General features: G+C 46.9%; 2 protein-coding genes across 5 annotated transcripts; one reads left to right on the forward strand and one right to left on the reverse strand.

Annotated features, from left to right (window-relative positions):
* Window positions 1-378: 378 nt before the first annotated feature.
* zcrb1 (zinc finger CCHC-type and RNA binding motif 1) lies at window positions 379-4714 on the reverse strand. 3 transcript variants are annotated; one of them, XM_084482688.1, is made up of 8 exons: window positions 4595-4714; window positions 4368-4473; window positions 4194-4222; window positions 3906-4017; window positions 3299-3406; window positions 2860-2969; window positions 2072-2153; window positions 379-803 (listed from the first exon to the last, which is right to left on the reverse strand). In XM_084482688.1, the coding sequence occupies exons 2-8, from the start codon at window positions 4449-4451 to the stop codon at window positions 645-647; spliced, it is 684 nt and encodes a 227-aa protein (XP_084338814.1). In that variant the 5' UTR covers window positions 4452-4473; window positions 4595-4714; the 3' UTR covers window positions 379-644. The 3 variants fall into 3 exon arrangements, with proteins under 3 accessions (XP_084338814.1, XP_084338816.1, XP_084338815.1); XM_084482690.1 differs by having other exon boundaries at window positions 4659-4709; XM_084482689.1 differs by having other exon boundaries at window positions 4555-4686.
* A 56-nt stretch (window positions 4715-4770) lies between these two features.
* On the forward strand, window positions 4771-27437 carry pphln1 (periphilin 1). Of its 2 annotated transcripts, none has more exons than XM_084483057.1 (11): window positions 4771-4790; window positions 5443-5498; window positions 5755-5819; window positions 7677-7955; window positions 9216-9277; window positions 11758-11886; window positions 12676-12857; window positions 13058-13138; window positions 16343-16398; window positions 20273-20422; window positions 27098-27437. In XM_084483057.1, coding segments are annotated over exons 2-11 (1200 nt in total). In that variant the 5' UTR covers window positions 4771-4790; window positions 5443-5497; the 3' UTR covers window positions 27293-27437. The 2 variants fall into 2 exon arrangements, with proteins under 2 accessions (XP_084339183.1, XP_084339182.1); XM_084483056.1 differs by lacking the exon at window positions 4771-4790 and adding an exon at window positions 4859-4945.

The following is a 27437-nucleotide window of genomic DNA, read 5'->3' on the forward strand; positions in this document are numbered from 1 at the left end:
AATCAGTGGCCGAGCCGTTTCCTGAGGCTGACATTCTTCTCGATGATGAATACATCCCGACCACAATGCCGCCGTCGCTGTGTGCGTTGTGTTAGAGCGGTTACAATGTCACAACCTCAATGTGGCTTGTCTCTCTCCTCTCCTCCCCCCCCTCCCCTTTAATGTCTAAGCATGCACTATCCTTTTACTCGATATCCCCATCCACCGGATCGACTTCAAACAACCCCACCAGGGAATCCCTCTCCGGATTTGCTTGTTTTCCCCCCCATAAAAGCACAGGAGCACAATGCTGACTGTGCAAGAGATTGGTTAACCACAACCATCGACGTGTTTTTATACCTTAAATACATTCAAATAATCAACAAAGAACGGTTGACGTTGTTTTCTATAAACATGTTTATTGGCAAGCATAAGACTAAATGAGGTTATCCATACAAAAAAAACACTATTTACATGAAAAAGGAAAAAAAAATAATGGCAGGCTAAAAATGGAAAAGAGCTCATTTTACACATTTTACTCTTAATGTGAAACACCTGTTTTACAAAACGCTGACACATTATTCAACCGAAACATATTCAATATACACATTTTAAGTACGTAGGCCACATTTTACACACAGCCTACGACCTCAATCCACACAGGGTCAGTCACTGAGCTCCTCTTCGTCACTGAAGTATGCACTCTTTTTGATCCTGGGCTTCTTGGCGTCGTCGGAGGTGGAGGCTTGAGGTCTGTCGTCGTTAAGGGCGGCCGCTTGTTCCCTGGTCCTCTTGCGTTGCTGGTCACTGTCCATACTAGCTTGCTGTGAAGGACACACAAACAGAAGAAGAAGGATGACGGCACCTCAAAGAATGGAGAGTTTGTGGTAGTGTCTGTGTGCAGGGAACGCAATGGAATCCCTCCATTCCATTCACACTCAGAGCTGCTGAAGGTACGATTTGATATGTAAAGAGAGAGAGAGAGGATAGAAGAGGAAACAGAAGGGAGAAATTAAGAAATTAAGCAAATCAAAATCCAGCTCCAGCATTGGGAAGTGTTGCATTCAGACCAACCTGTGGTGGAGCGGTGAGACCCTTTGTGATTCTAGGGGTGTGCGACAATGTGACTGACGGGCAACATGGATTCTCAAAAATGAATCACAAATTAGATAGCCTGATTGGTCAGAAATAAGCAGGGAGTGGTCGCAACTCTGAATACAGATACAGATACATAGGCAGGCAGGCATGCAGTATAGCGAGACAGATTAATATCTGACAAGATGGCCAGAGGATTTCTAACAGCTCTTGAATCGTACAGACAGCATCTCACCTAATACCATTGACATTTTTGAAACGGTGTGTCCCAATCAGGGTTACACACATTACTAGGGGTATGTGTTGTAATGGTTAAGTAAAACAGAACAATACAATACAATGATCACGCTTCTACTGTATGCAACTCTTAAAATGTATTCAAATGGTGTTGTAGGTAAGATTTCAGAGCTATTATTTGAGTGTATTTGTTCAGCTACAGCAAAGCTCTGTGAGAATATCTAATAGTATTTTTCAATTGGACATCGCCTGCCTCTGCATAAGCCTATTTAGATTCTGTACTGCTTCTGGCTTATTTCTGATCAAGCAGGGCGTCTCTTGCCTGTCAATCACTGAACTGCAACACTTCTCTTTGATGGAGAAATTTAGGGTGGGAGGGAGCAGGGGACAAGGGGGCTTTTTTGTCGTTTATTATTATCTTCTGCACTTTTCAGCTCTCTCGTTTTAGAACTCTTCGATCTTAACTACAGGAGTTTAACCAAGGCCTTCTCAGAATGTATGTTATTCTGTTGTATGCTCCAATATTGCTCCTATCCAACTCTCTGTGTCCCCTTGTTCAGGTATGTTGGACAAAAGGTGGTTCATGAAATAGGAGAAACCATGCATGAAATTGTTCAGGGGTACAGTGTTCCAACCAACGGGTGGGGACCAGTTGTTTAAGACAGAGAGCAGTAATCCAAAGGTAATTGTTTTTCAGTCACAGCACATTCTCTGTTTCCGGAGCAGTAGCATGTCTACTTATTGAGATAGAGGTACCAACCTGGAATGCTATAGCTTGACTTAGGCTGTCCAGGGCCGGGTCCTCACCTCCCTCTTCCTCACTTTCTTCTTCCTCTTCTTCACTAATGAGGGAAAAAAAAATTCATGATAAGAGAAACAAAAATAGCCGTGTGACAGTTTTGGTTCATTGTTTTCTGTTAATTCGATTTTTTAAATTATTTTTTTAAACAATTTCTCTTACTCCATCTTCGTGTCTCTTTCTTGTACACCCGCTAACACCTGCCATACAAAACTCCTTTGTCATTGTTTTTTAATTCCAGCTGAGTTATTGTGCTGATCTTTCAGTCTGTTAGTGTATTGGTTATTCTGTGTGTATAAATTATGATTGTCATATTCATGTATGTTCTATGCCGTCTTAATGTGACTATGCTGTACATGCAGTGCATATAAATAACATGTTTATATGAATATACTTGACTAATATACACATAATCATTTCAATGTTGACCTATAGGAAATGGAGGTGTGTGTGTTTGTGTGTTAATAGTCATACGTGCTTTTTCTATTTGAACATATTTTAATTAACAAATCCGTTTTTCAGTAAAGCTCTACATTTTGAATATTACTGCATCAAACAGACCTCAAAATCTAAATGCATATTAAAAAAAAACTGACATAGAATTACATACATACTTTGAATTTCCCCTGGGGATCAATAAAGTCTTCATCTATCTATCTACAACATATGCATTTAAATGTAGCCAGTACTATAATAAGGCATTATCATATAAAGACTGGACATTGATGAAAGCTAAGGTGATTACTTACACATGGTCTGTCTGCCCTGCCTTTTTCTTCTTCTTTTTCTCTTTCTTCTTTGGTGGTTCTCGCTCTCCCAGCATGTTTTTAGGGCAAGCATAGCTCAGGTGTCCCGGATCCTAGTGTAGAAGACGCAAGAGTGTAAGACCATGTATGGACCATCTCTAACTAATGGGGATATCACCATTTTCAAAGCCATTCCTTGGATCACTTTAACAGTAAAGACGGCACAGTCTTTGAATGTTGGACCAGCTGCGAATATTGACTTATAAGACTCATAACCACATTATTTATCTTATCATGTTCCAACATGTTTTATAATTTGAATCTATTAAAAGGTAACCTTTTTTTAAACCGATGCCACTATCCCTAGCACTTAGACCCCTTAGAAATCAAACCTCCCATGTATATAAACCTTCTACTGAACATAGCAGATGGACAGACCTACCCCACACTCGTAGCATTTTGTCTTGTCTTGGTAGTTCCGTCTGCGGATGAACTCTGTTGTCCGCCCGTTGTCAACGGCGATGCTTGCCTTCACTGTTCTGCCAAACAGCTGAAGGTAAAAGAGTTAGCTTAAAGTAGGGGCGGGATAGAGCTGTGCTGCCATGTCTATGCCCATCCTCCTGATAAATGACATGGACCTACAAATTAATGGTAAATCCCTGTTTGCAACCAAGTCCAAAAGAAAATAAAGAAAGGAAGAAATAAAGAAAAGACGAGTGTAACCGAGGCTTTTGATAGGAGCATCTATAATCTATTCCTCATCCCCTGGGTTCCTACAAATTTACATTAAAAAAACACCCCAAATATCCATGTTTTGTTATTACCGGCGACATCAATGAAATAACTCAAAGCCACAATCATTGTTTTCACTTTGACAAGATCCATTTAGTCAATAAGTATATATTTTTATCTGCGGTTTATCTGAGTTACTAGTGTGGTTAAAAACAAAGCAAACTATCAATCTTGGGAGTACGATTAGAGGCCTACACATTCAGGGTAGGTTTTGGCTTAAAGGTAAGTTGAAGCCTTCACATTCAGGGTAGTCTCACCTCTTTGTTGTTTAATGCTCGTGAACAGTTCTGGGCTGATTCTTTGTCCAAAAAGAGAACAAACGCCACTCCTTTAGACTGGCGTGTCTCTTTATCCTTAACAATTGTAACCCTTGGAAAAACACATTGCCACATCGTTAATATTATGAATTATATTTTCACAAGGATAATTTACTTATGTTGATATACTAACAAGGAAACTTCAACACAACTATGTATGGTTGAGGACCACGCAAGATACAGGTTGATTGCAATTACTGCATAGGGTTTTTAATGTGATGCACTTACTTCACAACTTTGCCATACTTAGTAAAAAGCTGAAACAAAAACAGATGACAAATACCTGAGCCGAAATTGTTGGCAAACACAGTATACTTGGAGCTTGTCTATGAATATATGAAACAAAATCACCAAGTATTGATCTTACATTAGGTCATATTATGGCTTAAACTTCTACAATACCTTATGCAGGTCGTTGTTGGTCAGAGAGAAAGGTAGATTCGACACATACACAGTGCTCTTACTTGGTGCCAAACCCCCGCTCATGTTGGTCTAATCTGTCAAGGCACTGGAAACACACACTGGGGTTAATGCGTAGTATGTGAATTGTCAAAGACATGCAGACCAATGCATAATAACACCAATTTACCTATTTAAATAATCAATTATTGCTTGAACAGACAACTTACCCACAACGTGAACCCCGAATAAAAACGATTATAGTACGGGAAAATGAAAGGATTAAAAACGTACTAAAGTCTAATATTAAAGTGTATCATGGTGCGAATCCGACGAAGGGGGAAAACATCGTGTCGCGGGTCAGTGACGTGAGGCGCGCCTCGTCCAATCAGAGCCACTGTCACTGCAGACACCGACGGAGTCGAGGTGAGACTGTTTTCCTAGCATAAATGCTACAGCTACATGGTTATTATTTCGCTTTCATACCGATTATTGGCGTCGGGTCAACGTGCTCACGTTGCCTTAAGCCGTCGGCGTGGTTTTATTCAGGGGTTGGTGGGGCTGGGTCGTTCCTAGCCGAGGTAATGGGGTTATTCCTGACGAATCTGTGCTGTTAGGGCATTAGCATTAGTTTCATTCTGCCACAGGGGACCATGGGGTAGGAATCTGCCTCCACACAAAGTTAACTGTTGTCTGAAAGTTGCACCTCTGCTGAACTATCTGTAATGATCAAGTTGTACGGAAGTAATCTGATATATGTGCATGTGAAGTTGAACACGATGCATGCTGTTGGAAACTGTCCAAATTGTGTTGTCTTGTAACGTTGTTCACATTGGCTTCGTTCTGATGCATTTCCATTCATTTCAGTTCTGGGACATTGCAAGGGATGAACTTAAAATGCATATGTGTATTTGATCCACAGATTCATGGTTAAATAAGACCTACAACTCTGTCAATGATTTAAAATATTAAACAGGTGCTCGTCCCTTTGAAGTCCACTTCAAGGGGACATATTTCTTTGCATTGATCAATAGTAGTCTTGCCTGCTTGCACTAAACTTTTCTTCATCTTCCCATAGATCGGGTTGAAGAGCTTTTTTTGGTTTAAACCCTCTGCAAGCTATTTAGCTAACAAGTAAGTCTCTTTTCATCCTTGTTTTGTATTTCTTTATTCAGCATTGGTTAAAAAAATACAGCATAAACAACAGGATGGTATTAAAGACATTTAAAAACAACTATAAACTAAGAATAAAACCAAAACATACTTTATACACAATAAGATTTGTATCAATGATGATGCAAATATAAATGTGAACATTAACGGTAAAGGTGAGTATTAAGGTAAACTTCTTTGTGAAACTGCCTGTTAATCTTTGATCTCCCCCTTTCAGTGACGTATAGAAGAGAAAGGAGCACACGGGATGTTTACGAGGAGCGCTTCATACCAGACAGAGCAGTGAGTCCCTTGTTTCTGTCTATCTAACATTAACAATAAATCATGGCAGGAGTGTCCCCATATTTAAAAGGGAATGACTTGAGTATCCTTAAGGGCTGATTATGGTTCCACGTTCACACAACGCAACGACCACGCAGACACTTTGACGCAGTTGTCAACCTTTATGGTTCTGCGTCGGGTTTTAGTGAGCGGACCAATCACAGCCCTTGCGGCTGCGTCGCCTCAACAGAAGGTTACCATTTTCGGGAGGCGCACGTCAGGCTCTTGCGGTGGACGCAAGGAGGGTCCGCAAGGATGTAAGGGTTCCCTAACCCCCTTGCGTTGTGAACGTGGGACCATAATAAGCCCTTTAGCCTAGGCAAGGCATGGTTTGGTTTTACATGGGGCCAAGCATAACAGTTGATCTGATTGAACTTTCGGCCCTTCACAGTATTTGTATATCTGTGGATCCCTCACATTGTATCCCTGTTCTCTCATTGTGAAACAGATTCTGTTATGCATGACAAGATTCAACATTAGTGATACGCCTCCGTTCTTGTGGGATGTAAATCATCTGTAATGGCTCGTTCTATGATTATCGAATGAGTCTCAGGCGGACAACATTGTAAATGAGCTACCTTTCAAATGTACCAAAACGTCAAATCGACACTGGCCGTTTATAATGGATACCGCAGACCAAATTCACCAATCAGAGAGAGTGCTGTCCACCCACACCCTCCTCCCCAGACCCAAAGCTCACACCGGTTGCCAGGTTGGAAACATTGTATGAACAAGAGTGAAAATGAGCAATGGGCAACTCTATATTTTGAGATTAGTGTAATTGTTACATTTTGACAATGATGAGGGATAAGCTAATGTGCTTTATTTATTGTTTGCAAATAATAAACCAGGTCATCTAGCATCCGTCTAGAAATCTTTTGGGGCTCTAAGCTGTCTCCATCTTTCAAATTCAACTCAAAAGATTTAGCCATGTTTTAGCACAGCTTTGTCATTGAGCTTTTTCAAAGGAGGACAAGGCTTTTAAGGTGGGGTTGAGCCTAGTACTACCTCGTTTGATTCAGTTTGTTTGCTTGCTTCCATGGCTGCAGCAGACTCTTGTTTGTCTGCCAATTATTTCATATCTTGCAACGTGGGGCACTCTGAGAATAGTGGATGATAACAACACAGGCCAAAACAAAAACCAAACATTCGGACCTGGAATGGAAATGGAAAATTAAAAGCTCTGCTCCTCACCTCTCTCTCCCCCAGTTATCCCTAAAGCCCATCCAAGCATGTTTTTGGTGGGCTACAAAGTTGAAATTCACTTGTATTAATTGGATAACATCCACTAGATACATAGATTTCAACTGGCTGTGATTGACCAGAGAAAGCGAGCCTGCTGAAAGATCCTAGAATAGGATTTATCAGATTCCTCTGCAGAAATGAGGCAATTAACCTAGGTCACTGTTGCCTTCTAATTAGTGTCTGCGCCAGCTGATGTATTTGATGGCACATTTCCACCCAAAATATATTTTAATTAGGGTAATATTTACTCGACCTTGGTAAATATTGCTCCGTTTCAGGGACCACTGGCTCCTTTTTATATTTTCATAAGTGCGATAAAAACCCAAAGCAAACATCAAATTAGGGCAATACTTATTTTCAAAAATAACCATGTTGTCAGTCTCCATCTTGTGTGCGTTTTAGATGGTATTCGGTATGAGCTGAAGTACCACGGATATGAAGTTTCACAAGCTTCTCAAGCAGTTCTATGTTCTTTGGGTCAAGTAAGAGGTACCTTACCCCCAGAGTGACGAAGAGTGGGCGACCAGCACCGATGAGACGACGGTACAACGTCTCTCCTTGTGTTCCTTCCAGATGTCGTACCCCCGAGCGCCGGGGGGGGCCGGCGGGGAGAGGAGGGGTCCGTTCGGCCGACCCGATGAGGACTACGGCCGGGGCGGAGGCGGCGGAAGAGGAGGAGGCGGCGGCGGCGGCGGCGGCGGGGGGTACGAGTACGAGGGAGCTCCTCGGTACTTCCCCAACGGAGGCGGCCCTCGCAATTACCACGCCGAGGAGCAGAGAGGTTACCATGGCGACGGCCATGGCAACCCCCATTTCCCCGCCGAGCGCAGGGCCGGCCCGCCGGCGAGGAGGGTGAGTGGTTCCTGAGCTACTCATTTTCTTATATATTTTTTTTATTGGTTGTACATTTGTTCTATTTGTGTCTGGGGCGTCTTAACACCCCACCACTGCACTCTCCTATTATAAGGTTCCCTTTGGCCAAGCAGTGTGGGAGAAAACTGGATGACTCGGCTACCTTACATCGCCATACCAATTTCGGAAGTAGTCTGGAACCTATAGTAATAGCATTGTGTAGCGTCTTGTCCTAGATTTCTTTGTTGTGTACGGAGAATGGGTTAACGTTGCAATTGTTAGTGCTTGGCACATCTTTTCTGTACTGTCAGTGATATATTGCTGTTTCTCTTCTTCTGACAAATGTACTTATGTAGGTCGTGCTACACATTCTACACTTTGGATACAAGCGTATGCTCAAGGCCCTAAATGTCAATGTCAATGTAAATGAGTCTCTCAGTTCAGTTTCGGTTTCCAAGGGGCATTACCAACGGACCGAAAGTCCTCTGGACGTCATTGGATAGACGTCTAATCAGAGCAGGACACTTAGCTCAGACTCGGCGATCACCAAATCAGAAGTACGGCAAACAAATCTTTACTTATCAACGACTGCTTTAAATGCAGCTGTTTCTTTTGGAGAAAATATACTGGCCAGTTTGTTCCAAACTGTCGTGTTTAAAAATAAAATAAATAAAACATTGAGCTCGCAGATACGTCTGGTTCCCAGGTCAGGGATACAACGACCATAGAGGTCACTCTCACTAACGTAAAGAGAGAAGATGGGGAAAACTAGGAAGAGTCATTCTCTGTATTTAATCGTGATGCACTGACGGTATCCAAAATCTATAGTGGAGCACTGGTCTGTGCCGCCCCCTAGTGTTCACTCTGCGCACATTCCTAGGTACAATCAGTGATTCAAATCTATGGGGATGAAGAGCTGTTTTTTATGGAAACCTTATACTCTTACACGTGTAGACTTTTAAGAGTGCGAGTGTTATTGTTACTGTAATACAAGGCATCCAATAAGCGAGGGTATTAAGGAAGCACTTAACGCGGCCGGGGTGTGTATTATTGATCCTAAAGGATTAGATTTGCTGTATGAGGCGAGTAATTGGAGGACGACGATATGTTACAGCCACCTCCATTTGCACTTGGTGATGTCATGTTTGTTTAAAGAAAACAAGCCGGAATATGTGTTTTATGTTTTTGAACCGTTGAATTCTCTCCTTGTGTCTTTCTCACCATAACCGTGCATGTTATGTGTGCCTTTTGGTTTGTCAGGAGGAATATCCATACAGAGTACCTCGGGAAGACCCCCATCCAGCACGCACGGTGGAGTTTGGGTAAGACTTGTTGGTTTGAAATGCGGAAGAGAATGTGGAGCAGAGGGCATGCAGCGATGTGTATAGCGTGATGCACCTACCTAATCTTTACCTTGGGTAGGTAAAGTTGACCTTAGGTTAAGTAGCACTACTTAGGGTAACTAACACTTACCTAACCCTTGCCCTGTGTATTTGTTTCCTCCCCAATTATGTTCCGTTTTTTAAACTGTAAAGTACTGCATATTGGAAACCTTTTTATTTTTGTTTTTATTGAGTAAACTATTAAAATACATTAGTTTATTCACAGTGCAGGTATATCTAATTTCTCAGTCTCAGTTTTTTGCCATGTCTTGTTTACGTTGCCCTTGTGGCTTACTCGCTTCTTGCCTTACAAACTAGTAATATCCCCCTTTTTTTTTTACCTATTTGCATTACCTTGGTTGGCATAAGAGACAAATATTTACAATAGATATAAATAGTTTATTTCATCACGGGTTGACACTGTAAAAACCTCATCGCCGTACCACAACACAATCCGGTCTGTGCTCTGAACCAGAGTGTGGTGGGCCCTGCCTCCGGTCTATCCCATAGGGAGGGCTCTGGCCTGGGGAGCAGAGGGGGGGCTGGGGCACGCCTCCATTCTTCAATAACCTAGTGTGAAAGGTTTATTTGTATAGTACAGTACATCGTAAATCACGGCCGTCTGGTCCAACCTGCGTCGGCCCTGCCTCCACCTTGTTCGTTCCCCGTTCGCCGCACTCCATTCGAGGCTGGCTCAGACTCACACCCGGGCTGTGCTGCGGCCGAGCGGTGAATTATACTTCTGCGTCCGTCCACTGGCCAGCTCCGGCTGCCTCGTGGGTCTCTGCATCACAGGCATAGATCACAGGGCGGTGCTGCCGTAGCTCACACGCACCCTCCAGAGAATGTACACACTGAGGCGGCTTTCCTGCTACGTCCCGGTAGAGTCGTTTTGGAGGTTTTCTTATTTTACATGATCATTTTGTACAACGTTTCTTGTTATGTAGATCGCCAGATACTCAGTAACTCAATCATGTTGCTATTTCAGCGCAGAATTATAGTTCAACCTTAAATGATTTGGCCAGGTTTTTAATAGGTTTATTGATGACTCTTTCTATGTTCAGATTAAAATCTGCCAGTATTTTTGTGCAGCTCACCCCCCCTTTCGTGGTGTAGCCACGGTCTGTAATTGTGCAGTCGGAGACCCATTGACGTCCATTCTGTTCCAACCAGCTTTGAGCTGGTTTTGAACCAGTTCCCATGGCTGTGATTTGGTTTGTCAGAAACAAGTAAGCGTATACAAACTGCCAGTCTGCCATACTCAACCTAACATGTATGAAAAAAGACACACATCAAATAAAAAGAATACTTCATATACACATACACAATAAAGTAGTATAAATGTTAAAATGAGACACTTAGATTTTTTTTGACCAGTCATTGTAATGTATAAAGAACATAAAGGAATATAACACTTGGACCGGTTGTGTTATCGGGTCCAGTTGATGTTGGATCCTGGTGTCGGGATCCTTGACGAAGCGCAGGAACGGAAACAGTCGTGTCCACATTCCTGGACCATTATCTGGGCCCGCTGGACCCGTTCCACCGTGTGTGTTTACACCACATGCTGGTGCCGAGGCGAGGCCATATTAGGCTCGCTGCTCGCCCTCCCCTTCTTATCTGAACCCTGCTCTTTGGAACGTTTCCACGGCTGCTTTTCGCTTTTTGTTCCAAACACAGAGTCGAGTTCAATATCACTTTGTGCTCTCAAAAAGATAAAGCCTTTCCACCCGTGACTGAAGTCCACCCACGGATGTTTTTCTTTTCGGTAAAGTGTCGGAGGGAAGAACCTAGCGTGTGAGGATGTGAACTTCCCCGACATCAGGGGGTGTGGGGAGCACAATCACTACTTTTTAAATAACCGTGAGGTGAATGGGTTTCCTCGTTGCCTTACAGGACAACTGCAGTGGGAAAAACTTCACGATGCTGCTTCTAGCGTCTGCTCTCTGCACAGCGACGCATCGGCATCTCGTCCGCATTGCACATCATGCGTTGAGTCGGTAGCGAACAACGACGGCCACTGGAGGCGAGATAATGTAGTGGGTAGGACGTTTGATTCCCTGGTTCTGTGTGTGAACCACAACGCCTGCAGGCCATCTGAGTGTAGGCATCTTTGAGCAGGACACCCCAACCCCTCCCTGCTCATGAATCTGTCCCTTTATCTAATTAAATGAAGGGACTGACTAAGATTACAAATTGTGTTTTGGATTAAATCTGTCTGCTGAATAACTAAAAGATTATTCATTTCTTGGGAGTCTGGCCTTTCTCCCAAGCAACCGTGATACAGCACATGCAACCATAGTTCTTTGAAGCTCTTTCCCTTAAAGAGGCATATCACCATATAGAGTATAAATACGTGTGTGTGTGTGTGTGTGTGTGTGTGTGTCCGATACTGATACTATATATGTTTATGGTTCTAGTCCTGCCAGCATGCGAGCGCCGCCCCCCCACGCGGTGCGGAGCCAGCAGGGCATGTATCCGGCGGCCAGGACCCTCCCAGAGAGCGGCGACGACTCCCTGATGCAGGCCATCCTCAGCCTGGACAGAAGGTCGGTCGGCGGGGGGGGGGAGGGAAGTCCAATCTGAAGCCCCCGGTTCGGGCGCGGCTCAGTGGCCCGCGCCTCTAAGCCTAAGCTAGCTAGTCTTGTCGGGAGCCAGGTTCGATTAAGGGCCAGCGGTCCAGCGCTACTGGTTGTTGGCTCACTGGGTGTTGGCCTGCCAGCCCTAAGCTCCTGGGTTCTACCCCCCCCCCACTGAGACCTGCTGGAACCCTTGAGCACGGCGCCCTGACCCTGAACCTGTTCCATAATGACATGTATATGAACGCATGGAAGTCGTTTTGGGCTAAAGCGCCTGTTGGGCCACTAAACAGTGCGTAGGGTATGTAGATGGGATAGAAGTCCAAGTTTCACCTTCTGAAAAGTGCATTGATCTGGCCCATCTCTCATTCTCTCTCTCTCTCTGTCTCTTACTGTCTTTCTGTGTCTCTCTCTTTCTTTCTTTCTTTCTTTCTTTCTTTCTTTCTTTCTTTCTTTCTCTCTCCCCCTCTCTGTCTCTCTCTCTCTTTCTTTCTCTGTCTCTCTCTCTTTCTTCCTCTTTCTTTCTTTATTTCTCTCTCCCCCTCTCTGTCTCTCTCTCTTTCTTTCTCTGTCTCTCTCTTTCTTCCTCTTTCTTTCTTTCTTTCTCTCTTTCTTTCTGTCTCTCTCTCTTTCTTCCTCTCTTTCTTTCTTTCTCTCTCCCTCTCTGTCTCTCTTTCTTTCTCTGTCTCCCCCTCTCTCTGTCTCCCCCCCCCTCTCTCTCTCTCTCTCTCTCTCTCTCTCTCTCTTCCCCCACCCCAGTGAGGACAGGGAGACCTACAGGAGGAAGGCGGCCCCCTTCCCACCCCTGCGTGAGCGCTCCCCGGTGCGCCGCACCGACCTGCCCCGCTCGCCCCACAGCCGCTCCGGCTCCAGCGTCAGCAGCCGCAGCTACTCCCCGGAGCGCGCCAAGGCCCTGCCCTTCACCCCCCAGCAGGGCAAAGGTCAGCCCCCCGGCCCCTTCTGACTGGCTCTTTGATGTAGCAAGTGCATTGTAGTTGTCCTAAGTCTGTTCCTTACACTTTTTTTAATTTATTTTTTTGTCCGTTTTGTAGCAGTTGTGCGAAGTTAACCTGATGAACGATTTGAATTATGTTTGACATTCGTTTTCCTGATTGATTCCATCGATGTCTGGCTTTTGTAGCTGTGGACGCCCCGGAGGGACATGCAGCCGATCACCTCTGGGGGGCACACTTTCCCCTCCACAGCGGCCACGACGGTTTAGGTCAGTACCGCACGCTGTAATTTGAGTCGTCTCCCTGCTATCGCCCACTGTCTTTCTCTCTTCCATGCAGTTCCTTCTATTGATCCATTTTAAGGGAGGCAATGTTAAATAATGTAGGGATTCGGATGTCCTTTTGGATTTAAAATGTCCGCATTGAGCGTGGTATATTATATTTGAGATTTCCTTTTTATATATAATTGCTAGATTAAACAAAAACTAATACATTAATGTAATTTCCAGGCTTTTCAAAAATACTGAGTATGAGATTCCACCTATTAGCATCCACCACTAGATTATACTCTCAAAGTAAGCAAATGTCAACATTTCGGTCATATCCAATACGACAGTGAATACAGCTCCATATTTTGTCATGTCTTTAGTTGTAAAGGCATTCGGTATATCGCTGCCAATCAGTCATTAAATAGTAATAGTTCCTCCATTCACTCACCACCGAGTCATTTTCAGTGGTGAGGGCTGGAGTCCCATCACCGGCTCCTTAGTCCCAGAGTACTGTATTTTACACGCCATAATAAGAAAATCGTCTAGGTCTGGAGTCGTATCAGGGAATTTCTCCGAGCTGGGAAAAATGCATTGAAGCTCTGTAATTTACTGTCTGGATCGCTTTCCATCAAGCCCAGGGTGCACCAGTGTGTTGTCTCGTGCTGTGGGGGCATACTTATTTTCCTCCCTGGTTGTAATCGGTCTCAACGTTGTGGCTTTTAACTGGACATCACTGCTTCTATCGATTTGTTTATGTCTTATGCCCGATCCTCCTCTTGCTGATATTTGGTTGTGGCCAGTTTTCCAAGTGAGCGCTGTTTGGGTGACTCAGCAGAAAAAGAAAACACTTTTAAGATGTTAAGCCTTAAACGTCCATATTAGTGGCTGTTTGTAAAAGAAAATGTCGTAGTTAAGACAAATGAAAACATATTTTGGTTTTGTGGGCACAGCATAAGCAACGCACTCTACATAATGGGCGTTGGATTGTAAAAAAATACTCAGCATAGTGGTTCCATTATCCTGTATTTAAAATAGCTAGTTGAACCCCCCCCAACTCCACCCAAGTCTTCACGTTATTCCATAAAGTTCCTGCACAGTGTCACATGTTCAACCCTTATTTAACGTCTCACTTCATTGAAATGAAGGCAGCATCATGTAGTGGCTAGGGTGTTCCAGTCAAGGACTGGAGGAACTGGGTCGATCCCAAGTGTCCACAACCCACTTGTGAACATCCTTAAGCTAGACGCCCTAAGCCCTACCGGCTCCATGAGGCCCTGTATCTGAAGACACTTTTGATAAAAGTATCTACCAAATGGATACTGATGTATGAAGTACTGTGATTGTCGTTGTGATTCTTTCATTATATCATCTTTGTGGATTTCAGTGACTAGACGTGAGATAAGCCAACATGGTCCAAACGGTAGACAATTTGATGCTTGGGTTTTTAAAGATAAATCCACTCTTAACAAATCCAGATACCCATGATTTATGTCGTAGAGAACCAACCCCGACAGGTCAAGCGCAATTGAAAACAAACGCACGTGCTGGAATCGCGTTGGGAACCAAAGCAGACCCGGCCTCCGCTATGATTTACACTCTTGACTGCTGTGGTTTTGGTCACCCAAACCAGAGGCTAGACGAGGGGTTGTTCTCCGAAACAAGATTCTCGGTTAGGCACGGTTCGGGAGCGCGGCCGGCCGTGGAAAAAGGTTAAAGACCTTACCGCCCTTTCCCAGACGGTAATTTGTGGCTTTGGCCTGGTAAACTTCACAACGCCACTAACGGCTCGGCTTCTGGAGTAACTGCTACTTTAATGTGGCCGGTCACACGCTAGAAAGGCCCCCGACGAGTTCTGACATGTAGCCGCCATCGCGGCCAGCGGATTCCCCTTGCAGTTGAAGAGGTCATAGTTTATTTTCACACGGTGGCACACTGGCCATAGTTTCATCGTAGGCCGGGGGGGCGTTCCACAAACGGATACGTAGCTGTTTACTCTGTCGAATAAATACAACTATGGTGTATTGGGCCGGTGCGTTGATATCTGAGTGGCGTGTCAGGGTTCATGCAGCTAATCATGGATATGGTATTGGTGAAACCTAGACGCAGAAGGAGCGAGCCGTTACTAATGTCGCCGGCACACTACATCTGTATCTCTGCTCCACCCGCTGTGTGTGTGTGTGTGTGTGTGTGTGTGTGTGTGTGTGTGTGTGTGTGTGTGTGTGTGTGTGTGTGTGTGTGTGTGTGTGTGTGTGTGTGTGTGTGTGTGTGTGTGTGTGTGTGTGTGTGTGTGTGTGTGCGAGCGATATATTCCAGAAGCAAAACAGTCGCCACAGTGGGACGTTGTTATTTTTTCTCCACGCTACAAAACTACCCAGAATTCCCTCCTTCGGTCACAGACACGGCCGATTGGCCACGGAGGGGAACCTTGGGTGGCACGGCCCGGCTCTCCAAAGACATCTCAAAAAGCCGGTCGCGGCATGAAGGCAGGAGTAGAGACGGGGTATGAGGGCGGACAGGCAGAGACAGAGCGGGATGACGTCATGGTCGTTAAAGTGGAAATGTGCGGCGATCGTCATAGACTGGGCACTGGCCCGCTGCGTTTAAGCGTTTCTCCCCCAACCCCCCCCCCCCCCCCCCTGCCCGCCCCCCGGGCGAATGGCAAACTGTCCGTTGGAGTCTGAAGCCTGATTGCCAACCATCTGTTTCTAGAATGTTCCAGATGTGCCTGCTCAGGTACACGTCCGGATGCTGACACAGTGCATTCGCCCCCTTTACTACCACACAGCACACACACACACACACACACACACACACACACACACACACACACACACACACACACACACACACACACACACTTACACACTTACACACACACGCAAACACGCACAAAAATGCATACGCACACACATTCATAGACGCACACACATGCGCACACACATGCACGCCCACACACTGTCTTCCGAGTCCACAGATTTACTGTCAGTAATTCTACCCTCTGCTTCCAGTCATCCATCCTTCCTCTCCCCGATCCCATGAGGTACACGAGTGTAGTGACGCCGCAGCCCTAGCTCCTCCTGGATGACATGTGTCTGATCATTTTTGGTGATCTGCTAAGGGACTAAAGGTTAATCCCTCATTGAGTTGGGTCTCACCGTGTCTGTGCTCCCTCCCTCTCTCTCTCTCTCTCTCTCTCGTGCTCAGACAAAGTCCCATGCCTGTCCAGAGATGTCTCTCCGCAGAGCACACCGTCCATCAAGGTGAGTTCATGGAGAGATCCACGAGGAATCACCTGTACAAGCACACACGGTACTCTTCACATTTACATGAGAAATACGAGCAATGGTCGATGCTTCGTGAACTGCCCAATCAGAGGTCAAAACATAAAACACGACCGATTCCACTCCTGGTCACGAGGCTTCCATAATGACCTCCCATGCACCACTTTAAGAAAGCACTCCTCTCGTCAAGGCCCTTACCCCCACCCCAAAAAGACCCGGGTTCGATAAGAAATGTTTATTTAATTTATAGCATGAACTAGACCTCTATATAACTGTCCAAGGGGGTGGAGGGGGGCATCTGGAAGCCCTTAAGTATCATCCCCCTCTCTCTCTCTTCTCATACCGCTCCTGAAATGTTTGGTCCCATTCTGAAGTATGTTAATGGCTTTTAAAGTGGCCCTCACGCGGACCTTGAAAGCCGGGGTGCGGAGCCCCGGGGCCCTTGTTTACCTGGGGCGGGGAGCTCACTGCTGTCGCCCTGAGTCTTTGCAGGGCTTTTTTTTAGGGCGGGGGGGGGGGGGGGGGGGAAAGAAATTGTCACTCTGGCCTTAACTCTATACACTTCAAAACGTGTCGGCTCTGGATCGGGGGGGCCGCACTCCCTCATTTTCGGGTCGTCAAACACGGATGGTAAAGTGACACCCCCAGCGGGCGAGGGGCGGAATTGGTAGCAGGAGGAGAGGGGGTCTAGGCTTGTGGTGGGGGGTAGACGGGGCAGTCTGATAAGGGACCACCCAGGCCAGTCCCCGGGTGGAGCGTGGTTCCACTTAATAACTTGAGTCACGGCTCTATCACAGGATCTTAACCGCACTCGGCCCGGAGTCGAGCGCTGCGTGTCAGGCGCTCTGAAACACCGTCGGTGTGTTTCAGAGCTCCTCACACGCAGCGCTTGTTTTTCGCCGGTTCCTCGGCCTTGAAGACACGTGTGTGAGATGTCTCGGATGTGTGACAAATGTCCCAGTAGCCGACCACTCTAGGAGTTGACAGAATCGGTCGCAGAAGCGGTGGGGGAAGGGGGGGGGGGGGGGGCAGAGAGACGAGGGGGGGGGGGGGACACGGGTTGCCCTTGACCACGCAAATCGGTCAGAAGAGGCGTCAGCTGCGGCTTTACCGGCGAGACGCCAGACCTCGGGCCTTCACCGATACATCTCACACCACACCGTGCCATATCATAAAGCTGAGAGCTGCGGCCGCGCCCAGCAGAGTTGAAGCCTTTGACCTCATTTTGGGGAAGTTTCTCTCAGGCTAATTGATTAGAGCTGGTTTCCCCTGCCACAAACCTCACTTGGTTAAACATGACATTAACAGTTGTTGTTTTTTCCACATATGCTGGAAAAAAACAATGTGGAAGTTGCTGACATTGTATTGATACTCCTAGTTTAAACGTATGTTTTATTCATTAAGTAAACAGGTACACCAGTACACATATACTGACAGTTTTTCTTCTTTAATTAGGGCATCAAGCCGTCTTCTTGAGCAAACCCACCACGAGCTTTGCATGCAAGAATGCAAACACACACAAAAATGGAATAACAAACACACACAGTTTCCCCAAAGCATCCCCTCCCAACAACTGCTGTGATGAAAGTCTTTTTCTCGAGTGAACACACACACACACACACACACACACACACACACACACACACACACACACACACACACTCTCACTCTTCCACTACCGTGTTTGATCTAGCCTTGCGGTGCCACATTGTTGCGCTCTGCTCTCTGGGCCACAGACCCGTAACCCTGGGCGAGATGAAAGGGCCCCGCCGTGCCCCCAGTAAAAGCTGCCCTAATGGCCCCCGGTGGCCACTACCCTGTCCTCCCCCTTCCCCTCCCTTCTCCTCCGCCCTGCCTCCCTGCTGGGGCAACTCGACAAACACGGCTTCACTCTGGAACCAGTCCAGGTTTCGACCCAAATGAGTGGATAGGTAACTGGTGGGGGGGGATTCAGAGGGCTGGAGGGGGTGGAGGGAAAGCATTTTAAGGCTGTGCCCGGGAGAACAGTAACAGGGTGGTCTAGTGGTTAGTGGTTAACTCCCCTCCACCCACCACCACTACCCCCCCCCCCCCCCTGCCCAAACCTCGTCTCAAGAAAGGGTTTAATTCCCCACAACATGCAGCGTGTCACTCAACCGGGGCTGGTGTTGGGGTTAGCGAGACCCACCCCACCCACCCCCCCCACCCCCCCCCCCGCCCCGTGCTCGCTGCGTAGGAAGCACTGCTAATTGATTTAGCTGAAGGTACACAAGCGCTCCTGTCACGGAGGTTTGAGCCTCCACTGTTAGTTTTCCTCCTTCTTGTTCCATCGCTGCCGGGCTTTCAGGACTGGCTTGTTGATTTCGGCCGACATGTAGAAACGTTTTACGATTGGCGTTTTTAAAGTGGCTCCTCCGCCACGTCTGATTAGGATTAAATGTGTTTATATACGAAAAACGAAATGTTCAAATACAAACGAGTGAACTCGGAGAGCAGAGACTGGTTAAGAAACGCCAAAGAAATCTGGATAGCCCTGCTAGTTTTAATGGAAATAAAAGTAAATAAAACAAATAATTAAACCCTAACACATGACTTCATCCGAGTGGATTCTCAACCGCAGACTTAAATCCTTAAAGCATATCATGGAATACAAATCATGTCTTAAATACACACATCATCTTTTCATAAACTGACTTATTTTCAGTTTATGCTTTTAATAAAACATGTTATTCTTCAACATCGAAACACACAATGTGACCAACGCCGAAGACTGGAAAACTCCAAACTCACACACAAACAGAACACTTGATAGTCGATCACACAGAATAGCCGTACCCATGACCGGAGTATATATGGGATCACGTCCATGCACACAAAGACCCTCCGACCAGAATCAACCTCCGAATACAGCTTCAGGGGCTGGGGACGGGGAAAGCAGGAGAAATAATTGGGATGGCCCTATGTACACGGAGCTCTCCATCTATTTACCTCGACCCTCGGACCACACTCGGGCCCCCAGTGACCTCCTCTCTCCCCGTCTCCACTCCCGCATAGAGCGCAGGGATGCATCCTGACTCTGTCCGCTCCCTCGCACACGCTGTGTGCATATAGAGCAACGGCTCCTTAATCAAGGCTGGCCCACGCGGTTCCTATAGCCCTCTCTCGCTCTCTCTCTCTCCCCGTAGCGTTTTTCCTCCCTTGGCCTTCACCGTCGCCTGCTCTCTCTCGTCACAGCCCCCTTCGCGCTAGCGTAGTTTGGCCAAGAAACGAGCAGGAGAAAATCAAGCAGCCTTCCAAGTTGGCCTCATTTTCTCCCCCGCTCTCTCTGTTCGTCGTCTCCCTGTGATTGTCCGTTCCAGAGACTCCTTTCCCTTCCCCTTGTTAGTCCATTCCTATAGGCCCCTCGAGAGGCCATATGTATTTTTAGCTGAATGTCGGCGCATGTTAATATCTTATTTACTTATCCTAAATAATCTACTCATACGCATAACCAAGTCATTTTTATGTCTGTGTTTCAGTTTGAACTCTGGTACGTTACCTTTTATCTTGGTGTGCAAGCAAAAGGCTTCACGCGGTTGGACAGGCCAGCTGGCTCTATCAGCACTTGGCACGTCCACCTCCATGTGTTTGCTCAACCTTTTTGTTCCAGCGGAGTCTCCTAAGAGCCCAGGGGCTTTTTTGCTTCTCGATTGTGACACGCTCCCTATCTCTCTTCCCCTCCCTCCCTTTCTTCTATCATCTCTCTCTCTCTCTCTCTCTCTCTCTCTCTCTCTCTCTCTCTCTCTCTCTCTCTCTCTCTCTCTCTCTCTCTCTCTCTCTCTCTCTCTCTCTCTCTCTCTCTCTCTCTCTCTCTCTCTCTCTCTCCCCCTCCCAGGAGGACGTTCACCCCGTGGAGGCTGAGCGTGAGGAGCCCGTGGCGACGCCCGTCGCCCCGGCGGAGGAGCTCCACAAGGGCCAAGCCGCCGACGACTTCCAAGAGCGGCGAGCCCACGCCATCTCCGCCAAAGCGCTGGACATCGAGAAGGTGCCTCGTCCGTCCCGTTGTGTCTTCCTCAGGGAGTCTCCACGCTCTCTTTAAGAACTGACTGAAAAGCCCGTTATATACCATGCCCGTTATTATACCATGTTATTATACCATGCTGTTATATTTCGGCATGGTTGTGGCGTGTAAAACCTGTCAGACGATACCCACGATAGTCCAAGGCGACATGTGGCTCAGGAGGTAGAGCAGGTTGGCTGGTAACCGGAATGTTGCCTGTTCGATCCACGGCTCATCCTAGCGAAGTGTCGAGGTGTCCCTGAGCGATGTGAGGCGGTATTGTAAAGCGCTTTGAGCGGCCACTGGGTAGAAGAGCGCTGTATGAATGCAGTCCATTTATGAGTAGTGAGAGCATCCTTTTTGTGATCGCACAAACTCAATTCTACCGTTGTATATTTTCTACCGTTGTATATCTGTCTTCAGCACATATTCCTGGCCCGGCCTGGCCTGGCCCTCCGTCTTGTGTCTCTCTCGTGGATTACAGCCTGGCTGACGTTCACCAAACAACCAGTCATTAATACATTCCCTCCCGTGGCAGGGAGAGCCGGTCGGGTCCTCCCCTCAGCGAGGAGCTCCATTAAATGCCTTTTCACCCTGAAGAAACCGTTTATTTTTATGCCCAAAAAGAGCAAGACGTACAAATGACTGTTGGTTCCCTGCCAAGGCGGGATGAGAAAGTTTACGATCTCAAAGCCCAGCGATTACCGACATGTGCACGCTGGCTCTTGTTGTTTTACTGGAAAGGCACCTATAGGTTCCTACGAAACACGCGCACACACACACACACACACACACACTTGTGCCTTTTGGAAATACCCACACAGAGAGACAAATTGCACCTGGCACATGATTACATATTACTCAAGCCAGGATGAGGATCAGCACGTCTTTCATATCTAATCTGCAGGAATGTTGAAACGTGATGGATGTCTATACACGGGTTATCAATAAACAGACGCAGCCGGTGCGCAGATGTGACCGCGCACATATGGTGGAAACCCATAAACACATTAATGGAGGACATTTGGCAAACATTTTCTATCTTGTTAATGAGCGCTCAGTGTGTACCGTAGTGTAAAAGATTCCTGGTCTAAGGATTCCCACAGTCTCCCACCTCCGCTCTTAATGAACGGCATTCCTGCACCGCCTGTCCCGCTGCCTTAACGCACCCGCTGAACCTAGCTCTGCCCCGCGGGCCCTCGCGGGGCCCTCGCGCCAAGATGCGCAACATGGGGCCCCTTGAGTAGGCCCTCACGCGGAGCTGGTGCGCCACAGGGCCCTCTCGTGGAGCTGCACCACGGAGCCTAAACGGGCCCACACACAGCCCACACTCCAACCAACGGCCAACGGCCTTTATCCAACCACTCTGTTGTTGCCTCTTGTCTGACCCTTTCGGCAGAAAAGTTGAAATGTTGAATTCATTTTAGCCTTGGCTAAAATTCGAGAGAGACCAGACACCGTCCACTTGGTTCCAAAAGCTTCCAACACAGCTGAACACACAGAACAGATCTGTTCCCGAACTCGTCAGAGTCTCCCCAAACGTTTCAGATGGCCAACGGTTGGCCCGGTGTGGAGCAGCCTTAACAAGCAGCGCCTCGGAGCCCGTTTCAACTATCAGGACATGCTGCCGCGCTGACTGATGCTTCTTTATCCCCAGCCCGTCCACATAACCCTTCTCCTTCACCGTCCCCCGCCCCACCTCCACCCTCCACCCCTCCTCCTCCCCCTCCTCCACCCTCCTCCTCGTGTGTGGACTTGATTAGCTGGACGTTTTTCGGACCTTTTTTTTTTTATTTTTCGGTTATTTACGAGGGCATTGTGTTCAGTCCTTGTAAATGGTGCACAGCATGTGAAAGGAGGCGTCACGGCACGGCAGTAGAGTTTACAACCGCGGCTGGTTCCTATTTGGACTTGATCAGGGGCTCGACGCGAGGGAAGAAGGTTCCTCATACGGGAACACTTGGGAGTCGTTCGCCGCGGCCTCTGCATGCGGCCCTGTGTTCTCTCCGAGGATATGAAGGATTAGCGGAACAGGGCTTGCTTACAGGAGGATTACCGCTCCTGTAATGGAACCAAGTGTCTGTGAAAGTGTGGTTCATGGAAAAGTGCATTGTAACGCAAGGAGGATTTACTGTATGTTTCCTTGTAAGGGTGGCGGTTGCTCTTGAGCATTGCTCAAGTGAGGCTACACAGCTTTCCCTCATGAAGGACTCGATTGTTTAGCCGTCTTTCTCTTCTTGGAGTCTCCCACAATATGTTTAGTATAAGTCACATGGTCACACTTTCTCCATTAATACCATCTGGGCCGTACTAGCTCTTACTGTCAGGCGACATGTGGCTCAGGAGGTAGAGTGGGTTGGCAACCGGGAAGGTTGCTAGTTCGATGCCCGGCTCCGGAGTGTGGAGGTGTCCATGAGCAAGACACCGCACCCCGACACCTCATCCCGACGAGCTGGCTGTCGCCTTGCATGTTTGACTCCGCCGTCGGTGTGTCAAAGCGCATATTTCCTTCTGTGAATGTTAGGAAATATTGTAAAACACTTTGAGTGGCCACTGGTTAGAAAGGCGCTGTATAAATGCACTATTAGCCATTGCTTTGCCTTCTTGTAACAAGCATTACGAAGCAACAGAGTCTAAGATATGGTTTTCCTTCTTGTGTCGGACACTCCCCACCTAGCTGCTGTAGGACTGGTTCTGTCGTGGGTTGTCGCTGGTCTTTAAGTCGCTTGGATTACGTCTGACACATATTTTACCTTTTCAGGGCCTCAATCTGGTCCAGCCATCTACGCTATACACACACACACACACACACACACACCGCCGAGTTCAACGCCAGCCTCCATTCATGAAAGAAAACGGGGTTGCCACTCCCGTCAAACAGAGAACGGAGCGTTTCATCGTACGCAACATGTCGACCCAGCCCCGACGGGTCCGTGCGTCGGTACGGGGGCGTGTATACGTTGCTAAGTGAAACAGGGTCTGCTGAAACTCGACCACATCTTCCTTCCCTCCCTCGCCGTCACAACGTTGACTTTGGAGGCCTCAGCGACGGGACGGCGAGAGGCACCGACGGATACGAGCCCCATGCTTTATCGTCTGCTCGTTCATGGGCCGTGATACAGAGGGGGATTCTGCGCCGGTCGGGTCCGTGGCTAAATATTGTTGTTGTCATGGACACGACCAACGCGATTGCTTAAGGTTATGAGGGGTAGAAGGGAAGGGGGCTTGATTTAAGCTCACTGATGTCTCTAGCAGCTTCCAGCGCTGGCTCTCTCCGCTCTTCCAGAGACCTGTTGGCCAGACCGTCATAGACTCTTTCACCTTCCACTCATGGAATGAAGATTCCCATGCAGGTCTAGGAATAATATAGGGAAGAGCAGGGGGGAAGATTTGTCAAATGAGTTTAGGATTGACTGATTACCCGACAGATTTTTCCCTCACAGTTCTCTTTGGCAATCAAGTGGCGTTGGAACGTTTTATGCAGACAGAGCTAAATCTGCTCATTGGATACATTGGCGAATCTTAAGCGAATTCATGCAAACGTGGCTTCATTCTCCTTCAACACATTGGTATTAAAGCAGTATTTCACCAATGTAGCATATCTGGCTTAATATCCACTTATCCTCTGTCGAGTACTTGCAAAAAGGGACCAAATTTACGTGACTATGTTTAGTTTAATTTTTACATTCTGACTGCATAAAATCATCTATTCTACGACTGATCCAATGTCTCCTTAGAGCCAATCAGGAAGGGCCCTCCACCCTGGGGCCCGGCTTGCTTCCTTCCTGATTGGATAACAAGGGAGGGGTTTCAGAGAATGCGTTTGAATACAGGAAGTACTACTTCAGCACATTGTTATCTACGAAGTACTTTCAGCCTGCCTTTTTTGTTTAGAGAGGTGTGATTGGATACTTCCTCGAGAACGGTCGTCAAAAGTAAGCTTGCAGCAAACACCCGAGGGCTACTCTAATAGGGTAAAGCCCCAAGTAGTTTTCTTCTGTGGTTTCTGGGGTCTTGGGACCTTCACGAGTGGCTACTTGAATTAAAGAGTTTGGAATGAAATCATTAAAATCGGTAAATCAATACATTCATGATTGATACATCAGTGCATTCATGTATTGTTCAGTACATTCATGATTGATTCTTGTATTGTATTTTCTTGTATCAATTCATTGCATAATCATTGCAATGCATAAATGTACTGACGATTTGACCTATGTAGCTATTTGACCAATTTACAGATGGTTCAAACCAAGACATGAAGTTTCTATAACAACTTGTGACATCAGTTTGGCCCTTGCATGCTTCCAAGGAATGTGGCTGTACTTCAGAGATACAGAAAGGGCCAGAGTGCAAGTCAGGTTTCCCCTCTGGAATACTTCCTGTCACTGTTTGCAACATCAGAGTCTTGTCTGTGTTTATTCTTTGTTTCCTCCACTTAGGACAAGTGTTGTATCATTGCACCACCGGACAGAGAAAATAGAGTGATCTCTGGTCAGTGTGCAAATGTCCACTAGGCACTAACCAGAAGAAGGTTCAGATATACATACTGAAACTTTTGAGTCCTTATTTTCGTAGATCCATTCAAAAATAAAAACGGAAGCAGAGGTTTTATAATGATGCAGGGCTCCAGGAAACATTCTCCCCATCATTCTGCTTTAAAGCACATTCTCGCCCATACAGATGGTCTGTACTGGAGCTAACGAACCATCTATAAATAAACCCAAGAGGGAGTCTGCCAGCCCCGCCCCGCTCCACCCTGTCCTCGGAAGCACAGTAGTCATCGTTAATATCTGGGGGAAAGAGCCCCAGAAATAACCCCGGTCATGTGTGCAAATGCATGCAGGTCCTCATAATGCCTGCAGCCCATCACACACACATCCTTTTTCCTCACCGAACGGGGACGCTGCCTTTACCCCTCGCCCCAAAGTCCCCACAAACATCCCTGGTTATGTGTGCTAATGCATGTGGCTTCTCATGATGCATACATCCCATCGCACACATTACTGTACGGGACTGTGTGTGTTCGCCCCGCAGCCCTTTGCCCTCCGCACCCTAGCGAAGCGCTCGCCTCTCCTCTCTGCTCTCGATACCCGACTTAATCAGCTGAAATAACAGGGGGACGCTTCGCTTCTGGTCACCGGAGAAACGAGAGGCCAGGGTGGACGGAATGGAGAAACAATAGAAGGGGAAAACGGAGACGAGTGCAGAATAAGAACCAGCATCCAATGGGGGGATCGCAGGATAGTGAGCGGCAGACAAAAGAGCGAGACAGTTGTCAAGAGTCGTGAAGAGACCGAACAACCACAAGAAATAGGAGGATACGGAACGGAGTCCACTAGTCGCTGCTGAGCAGGCTGGAACGAGTGGGTTTAGTGTTTTCTGGAGGAAAGTGGAGCAATTGTGCTGTGCAATCAAGGAGCAGAAATGCAGACACAGCGTTGTTTCGTTTATTTGCTTTCTACCCGTGGGCAATTTGAGTGAAATCATTTACATTTTTTGTTTTATGATTTTTTTTTTTTTTGTCTAAGGCGCCATGCATTAGGGCCCACAGCTCCTTTCGAGCTGTAAGACTCTAGGCTAATTTGGCTGGGATTTGTTCTGTTATTCAAGCTTTGAAAGCAGGGGTGACTTGTGCCTAATTAGATGTGAATTAACAAAATGTAAATTTCAACTGGTCGACTGGGCAGCTTTGCTTGAGCATATGCTGGTTGTTTGCTTTAGTAAACCAGTAGTTCCTGACCTCAGTTAATCTCACAAGAAAGTGTAGTGTTTCAAAGAAGACTATTTTATGAATATATTGCTTTCTCTATTCTGGGAGTCCTTCTTTAATCACTGGCTGCAAGTTTTACTGACTCTCTTTAAAATTGGAAACCGTAGTAGTAAAATTTGAAACAATAGTATTTGCAATTTTTCTCTCCCCTGTACTGTGAAGTCCTGACAAATACATTATGAACCCTGCGGTCTCCCATCTGTAGTTGTAAGTATTTTCTGGACAAAGGAAAGAAATCTGTTTTTATAAGAGAAAAAGTTTGAGTTGGATAGACAGTCTGTCTTTTTTAAAGGTTTTCTGTTTTGTTACGAGGCGTTTTGTTGAGGTGGCTCTGCGTGAAATGGTAGCTCCCAGACCGACATTTCATCACCTCTCCCTTCCTTATTTCTGTCCCTTCAGCGGTTGTAGCAAACCAAACCAAAACTTGACCCATTTCCTGACGACTTTCAATTATGTTGTCATCGAGACCGGCCCCAACTTATAAGGCACTTTGTATAAAAATCATGCTAAATGACTAAATATACGTCTGCATTCACATTTAGGGCATTTAGCAGACGCTTTTATCGAGAGCGACTTATTTAGTGAAAAAACATATAATATACATCCCTACTGCACATGTTGGTGCAGTAGGGATGTTCATAGAACCAAGTGCCAAGCACTAAGAATCCCTAGGTTAACCCATTCCCCGTATACAACAAAGAAAGCTAGGAGAAGACGCTACATTACCAAGTACTGTAACTAAATACGACGTACAGTGGGTGCGTACATTAAGTGCCAGGACGTACAACGTCTGGGCATTAAACCGACCTGATCGTAGCACCTCCCATCTGGGATGCACTCAGCCTGCTCCATCACCTCCTTCTCCCTCTGCCCGTCTTCTCCTCCAGGTGTACCGCCAGGACTGCGAGACCTTCGGCATGGTGGTGAAGATGCTGGTGGCCAAGGACCCCAACTTGGAAAAGCAGCTGCAGGTCCCGCTCCGGGAGAACCTGGGGGAGATCCGGGAGCGGTGCCTGGAGGACCTCAAGCACTTTATCAGCGAGCTGGACGAGGCGGTACGGCAGCCGGACGCGCTAGCCTGACCCGCTGCTCGTCCAATCACAGACTCTCTAGCGTAAACGGTGGCCAATCGGGAGACCGGAGATCTTGAAGAGACGCGTGAGCAGAACAGGTCTGTTCTTTTGGGTGGAGGGGCGTGGAGGGAGGGAGGGGGGGGGGGGGGGGGGC

The sequence above is a fragment of the Micromesistius poutassou genome (genome assembly GCF_964030765.1).
Source record: "Micromesistius poutassou genome assembly, chromosome: 18".
Classification (NCBI taxonomy): Eukaryota; Metazoa; Chordata; class Actinopteri; order Gadiformes; family Gadidae; genus Micromesistius; species Micromesistius poutassou.